The following is a 6,598-nucleotide window of genomic DNA, read 5'->3' as shown; positions in this document are numbered from 1 at the left end:
TTTGTGATTTCTTATTGTTCCTAGTTTATAAATTTATTTAAACTTTATCATAAGTATGTATGTAAAGAAAAAATATATTATATATATATATAGGGGTAAGTACATCCACTAGGCGTTCTAGAAAGTAGCTCCCATGGAATGGGGGGGATGTACTTTGATCATATTTTAACAGTTTGTTGATATCTTCTAGATTGTCTTTAACTTCCTGAATTCTAGAACTAAGCAGAATTAGCATTCTTGGATGCTTTACTCCACCTGTTAAGGTGCCCTTTCTGTATAAGACGGTACATTTTACTAACACTTGGTGTTTAAAATGCTTATGTGATTAGGGGTTGTCTTGATTCTTACTGTCTTCAGCAACATTAAGTACTAGCCCTCTTGCTTAAGATTACCTCTTGGGAGTAACTTTTTCTTCTGAACTCTTTGTGTTTATTTACATGCCTGTCCATGGTAGTTCCCCCAGAGGCCTAATGGAAATGCACTAGGCCTCGCTGCTGTGAAGGGTTGGTGTTGGCAGCCCTCCCCTTTTGGTTTTGACTCTGTGCTCACAGTTGATAATCTCCCATTAACCCATTAATTTCATGTCATTCCATTACCCAATATGAAGAAATTTCATAGTGAATTCAAAGACAAGACACAAAAAAGTTTTGCTAAAGATTCCCTATATACATATATATATATATATAATATTTTATTTTAAAATGTCATTGAGCATATACATTTCTTTAGCTTCTTCCAGGGGACATTGCACCTAAGTTTCAAAACACACAAAATAGATCCCCTTTGCTAAACAGTTTTCATTTTTTGGGTTACAAAAGTCAATGTTTCACAATCACAAAGCATAAAGGTACATGGTTCTGAAACCATTTCCAGGCAGATTCCTCTCAATTCACTGTACGTAGGATAGTTTTGGAAACCCAACCCATGACACATTTCCTGACAGATGATCCTCACCAGGGCCTCCCTGGGTCTCCAGAGAAACAAAGAAAACTGGAGGCAAAATCGAAGTGAAAGAGTAACCTCAGGACTCCTCAAAACAAACACAAAATACTCATAGGAGATGGGAAGAGTGGAGGACACAAGGTTCCTCCTCTTCAAGTACATCACAGGAGAAAACAACAGCACGTTCACAGCCTTACTCGGTCACATCTACCTGGTCGCTACACGAACAAAACTTCATCTAAGACGCAGAGGGAAAATTAAAGCTATTTACACAGATAACATGGTGGATCAGAAAGAGCAGCGCTCCCTAGACTGGCACTCGAGTCTGACAAAGAGTCATGGTGCTCACGCAAGAGGCAAGCTGAGCTGCTCATGTAGTGTCCTTTGAAAATCCCAGTGTACACAGATAAGCCATGTCACCACACAGAACCAAAGCTTGCCAGAGAGGTGGGTGAGCTGTTCAGGCTATACTTCTCTGCACTTGGGAGTCCTCAAAAATCTGAATTCCTAACACAAAATTCTCTCCTGGAGCCAGAGACTTTTACTATTCTCTTAGATCCGGTATTTTTTTTTTTTTTTTTTTGGTACCAGGGATGGAACTCAGGGGTACCCAACCATTGTATTTTATTGAGAGTCAGGGTCTCACTGAGTTGCTTCGTGCCTCACTATTGCTGAGGCTGGCTTTGAACTCGAGATTCTCCTGTCTCAGCCTCCAGAGCTGCTGGGATTACAGGCGTGCACCACCACGCCCCGCTTAGATCTAGTATCTTTTAAGGTCAGGATGGTTGTTCTTGCATAGGCGATGAATCTCCTTACTTTTGCCAACTGTTCCAGAAGCATTAACTTACTGAAATTAGAATCTCACCAAGCTTAACATATTCCCTCTGAAAACTGTGGGACTGCTGCATCACTTTAAGGAATGGTTAGACCCTCAAACTGGTGTAAACAAAACCACTAACCACTTGTGACCTTATAAATATAGTTGACTGGCAGGTGAGGGAAGAGGTGAGGAAAGGGATAACAAGAGGAAAATGAGAATTTTTTTTAAAGATGTGGGAGTCTTTTCCCAGATGTTTCCATACTAGTGCTCTTGGTAAACTGAAAACCCTGCTCAGATGGCCAAGATCTGGGGCTGAATCTGGTCGCCTGGACTTTCATTCTTGCCCACCAATATCTACCCACGTTTCAAATTCTTCCTAAGGAGTATATGAATACTTACAGAGAAGAGTAAGCGTGGACACACTGACTTCACTCAGTCCCATGGAGGCAAGTTGCTAGGAATTTAAAAAATGAAACACTCCAAATTCTCCAAAGCTGAACACTACAGAAAATACCAGAAGTCCCACTTAGGTTTTGACCTATTAGACAGCTGAGTACTTGGCCTAGCCAGATTTTCTCCTCTCCAACCCCACTTCAAGAACAGGCACGCAGAACCACAGTTGGATCACCCTCCACCTCTCCGACTGCTAACCCTGCTCTGGCTTCGTGGGTCACAAAGTTCACGCTTTGGTAGCTGTCTGGCAAAGCTCTGCAGAAGACAGATGGACTGTGAGTTCACACTCTTTAAGAAAGGGTGTCTCAAACAGTCCAAAGAGCAGGGGCCAGCCCAGCAAAGAGATTTAGAGTGGAAAGAGACTTTCATTAAAGGAAGTAGCCACACAACCCCCAAGACAACCATTAAGACTTGACTAGGAAATCAAATGCTTTTCATTACACAAGACTTCCTCTGAGGCTATTAGGGCAAGCAGATTTGGCTTTAAGTCAGATACACAAGATTTCAGAACCACATAGAAACATGTTCTGCAGAATTCTGTGTTGTCTTTTGACCTTTCCAGGAATGCTCCGAGGTCCAACCCATTATGTAGACACAGTTACTGTCCTGGGACAGGGTGACTTGGGGCCTGGGTGGAAAATAAGGCCAAAGATGGAGTCAGCTCAATTCACACAGCAATATCAGTGCTGGGTAGATCTGCCATGGGCATTAACAAATCACTGTTTCCACTTTTGATTTATTCACCTCATTTGCAGTCTTCCACCTAGCCCCCAAACACAAACACGGCTTTAGCTTGCTACTAAGATCTTTCGAAAGAGACTTAATGGGAAGAATTCCTGGATACCTTTCTAACCAAAACCAGCAGGACTAAATGCTCAAGATTTTAGGATAATTTGAATGTGGGGATTTCCAGAGTTTTTCCTGAGACTGGCCTTGGCAGTAAATGAATTCGTGAATTGAGTGGAAAGTTGTCATGATATCTACACCCAAATTCTGACTCCAGTGGCTTAAGACTAGAGAAGCTCAAGGTAGGGCCCAGAGAGAGGTCCAGAAAAGGAAAGAAGAAAGAAAGTTTAAAAAAAAAAAGACAACAATAACACAGGAAAGATCCCAAAGGAGGTGGCTCAGGGTCCTCCATGCAGGACTTTCTCAAGTTTCTATTTTGTATATAACTTTGAGAGTTGGGGCAAGAGCAGAAAGTTTCCCCATAGCATCATATTGTTCCAGTGAAGCCAATGGCTAACCACCAACGTCTCCCCACAGAGATGTTCATTGTAGCTCAGATTTACTGAAGGCAGAGGAAACACAGGATCAGATGGAGATGGCTCCTAACAATGCCGTGCCCAGCTCGCCTCAGGCAACAGGGTGGCAGACACCCGGAGGGGTAAATTCCCACAGTGCTTCACCTGCCAGACAGGACAGGGATTCTACACTATGGAACAAATTCATTCCTGAGTAGCAAGACTCCAGGCCTTTCCTAAGACAATACCTACAACTCCAGGAATGTAGGTGATTCACTCCCCGGGAGGAAAGGTTTTTCTCCTCTCCTCTGGCGAAGGAATTCAGACAAACATGGCAACTGGAACTGGCTCTCCAGCAGTTTGGGGAAGTCACCCCATGACCTTCTTCATTGGGTTGGAAGAGTGTTTGAATTACTGGAAGTTGTCAAAATGGTGACAACCCCTCTTCGGCAGGAAGAGGACTAGGTAATTAGATGTCGTCCTTCCAGGGAGACGGGAGTGATTTTTTAAAAATTGACTTTGCCATTCCTCCTGGCAGAGAAGTGACCGGTGTTCAGGGGGTCCAGTGTGTGCTGCTGCTGCTGTGCTTGTGAGGTGTGCACAGAGGTGGATCCACAGTGGGCAGAGGGGTCCCGGTTCCTAGGTAGCTACGACATGATGCTCTGGAGAAGAGACTGGGAAGTCACCATGAGGGAGACTGGCCTACCCAATCTGAATTCACTTGGATTAAAAGAGTGGATTCTGCACCACACAGCAGAAACACAACTGCTGCTGCTCGACGGAACTGATATTTAATCTAGAGGGAGCAGGAGGACAGTCACAGCTCATGAAACCTGGATCCAAAGCTGTTCTCAAGTGAGGTACGGTGAACTGAATGATATTAAGAACTTTCTAAACGGCTCCAAACTTTCTAAACACTGCACGTGGAAGGGGGCCAACATTCCAGGATGACAATCCAGACTCTCGAAGCCACACAAAGAGGGACGCTGGAGATAACAGAGGAACTGTTGGTCCAACGGAACACCCACATTTTCAAGAAAACACTGATTTGGTGAGAAAGCACGACTTGGTATGCAACAGAGACATGGTCGATCATGCAGGGCATCGGTCCAGATGGCTACCTGGGTGGTGGGGGCTGTGGGATATGGGGACAACCCAGCCCAGGCTGGACTTGGACACAAAAATTCTTCAGGAAAGGAGTTGGAAAGTCCCCGTCCTGTTCTACTGAAGGGAAACAAACAAGATTTAAGGAATGTCAAAAAGAAAAGAAAAGAAAAAAAATCCCTGCCTCACCCCACCAATACCACAAAAGAATAAAGAGAAGAAAGAAAAAGAGGTGGGAGAGGTAGGGAAGGAGAGAGAGAGAAAGAGGAAGGCAGAATCCCTGAAATTCATCTTGAGCTTTCTAAAGGTGGACGATTTAGCTTTCTGAGGTGTGATCCCCAACTTTCCAATGCGGCACTTCTAACCTGTAAAGAAGTTGGCAGCTTGACAGACTGAGGAGTCTTCTGCCAGTTACATCTGAACATGGCTCTGCCCTAGCTACTCTAGATCAAATAAATAGGATGTATGTGCCCCAAATGCAAGAGCCACCTAGGAGGCCTATTTTAAAAACCAACCAAAATATGACACTCAGTAGGAGGCTTTGTTTTCCCGGCTCTTGTTGAGTCCAGACCTGTTACTAAGGCGATGGAAACCTAAGGGTCATTTTGAAGCATAGCCAGAGGCCTCTTGGCAAAGAACTCCCCACCTGGGCTGGGAAGAGATTGCATCACCTGGAACTCAGCTGGGGCACTTCCCGGTTCCGCCCTGCTCAGAGGCATCCCAGTTTTCTTCCCCTCTGTCCTCCCAATCCCCTGGATCATTTTCATGAGAGTTTATTTCCATGTATTAAAGGAATGACATATACAGAAATGTCATCTCCTGAGCCCAGTCGGTCGTTCGATATCCGCCATCCTCTGTCCTTCAGGACACCCCGGGCACGCATCACCAGGTCCTGAGCTGCCAGTGTGTACCTGTGCAGGGAGGAATAGGACAGTCAGAACAGTATCAGGCAGAAGCCAGGGCAGCTGGGTCAGGCGAGAGGCGAGGCTGCCGAGGACGCACCAGTACAGTTGAACAGTTTTTCAAACACCTTTAAATTCAGAGAAAGCTGAGGTCATCTTTTTCCCCAATGTGGGATACCTGATGTGAGATTATTTTTTAGGTGGTGAATGGGCAAGGCATTAACTGTATCTCCTAAGTTACTCTACTGCTTGGTTATGTAATTTTTATTTCTGGTGCTGAGGACTGAACTCAGGGCCTACCACTGAGCTATGGCCCCAGCTCCTATTTTGGTGTTGCTTATTACATTGAGGAGAGTCTCAGTCTGTTGCTAGTGTATCTTAAATCTCAGAGCTTTCCATGGCAAACAGCATCTAGCTGAAGAGGTTAAGTGGGGAAAACAAGAACTTCTGTTTTCAACGTATTTATTTTTAGGGCTATATTCCTTTTGTGACAAAGGATAGCCATTTTCCACTTATGGTAGGGGTAAATCTCCTTTTAAAATAAAATTTTTAGCTGGGCATGGTGGTGCATGCCTGTAATCCCAGTGACTCAGGAGGCTGAGGTAAGAAGATTGCAAGTTCGAGGCCAGCCTCATAAATTTAGTGAAGACCTAAGCAATTCAGTGAGACCCTGTCTCAAAATAAAAAAATAAAAGGGTCTGGGGATGTATCTCAGTGGTTAAGTGCCCCTGGGTTCAATTCCTGGTACCAAAACAAATGAATAAATAAAGTAACATAAAAAAGTTTTAAAAATTGAGTTGATTTTAAAGAAATGTATTAATAATAGAACATGTGTCATAGCAAAAAAGTCAAACTCTTTTTAAAATTTATTTTAGGTGAATGACAGATAAGCCTTGGTGGGCGAACTGCCCCACTCAAACTTACTAATGTCATAGTTTCTAGATCAATGTAAGAACAGTGAGGGATCCCTCAAGAATTTGAAAATAAGATTGCCTCATTGTGATTTAAACTATAAAATGAGGAAAAAAAAAAAGAGAGAGAATGACCTGATAAGCAGATGCAAAGCATTAACATGTAGACAAAGTCTAACACAGAAGATGATTTGGTAGGTGTGGGCACTGTTAGCCTGGAAACAT

General features: G+C 43.7%; 1 protein-coding gene across 1 annotated transcript in view; it reads right to left on the bottom strand.

The window, feature by feature from the left end:
* Window positions 1–715: 715 nt before the first annotated feature.
* Window positions 716–6,598, bottom strand: part of Ppm1h (protein phosphatase, Mg2+/Mn2+ dependent 1H) — a 256,218-nt gene continuing 250,335 nt past the window's right edge. Inside the window, exon 10 of the mRNA XM_026392985.2 lies at window positions 716–5,471. Within this exon, the coding sequence (XP_026248770.1) occupies window positions 5,324–5,471 (148 nt within the window). The 3' untranslated portion in view covers window positions 716–5,323. The remainder of the gene's footprint in view (window positions 5,472–6,598) is intronic.

Source organism: Urocitellus parryii, chromosome 5, assembly GCF_045843805.1.
Source record: "Urocitellus parryii isolate mUroPar1 chromosome 5, mUroPar1.hap1, whole genome shotgun sequence".
In the NCBI taxonomy this organism is placed as follows: Eukaryota; Metazoa; Chordata; class Mammalia; order Rodentia; family Sciuridae; genus Urocitellus; species Urocitellus parryii.
Note: the sequence above shows the minus strand (reverse complement) of the source record. Positions and strands in the feature narration are given on the sequence as shown.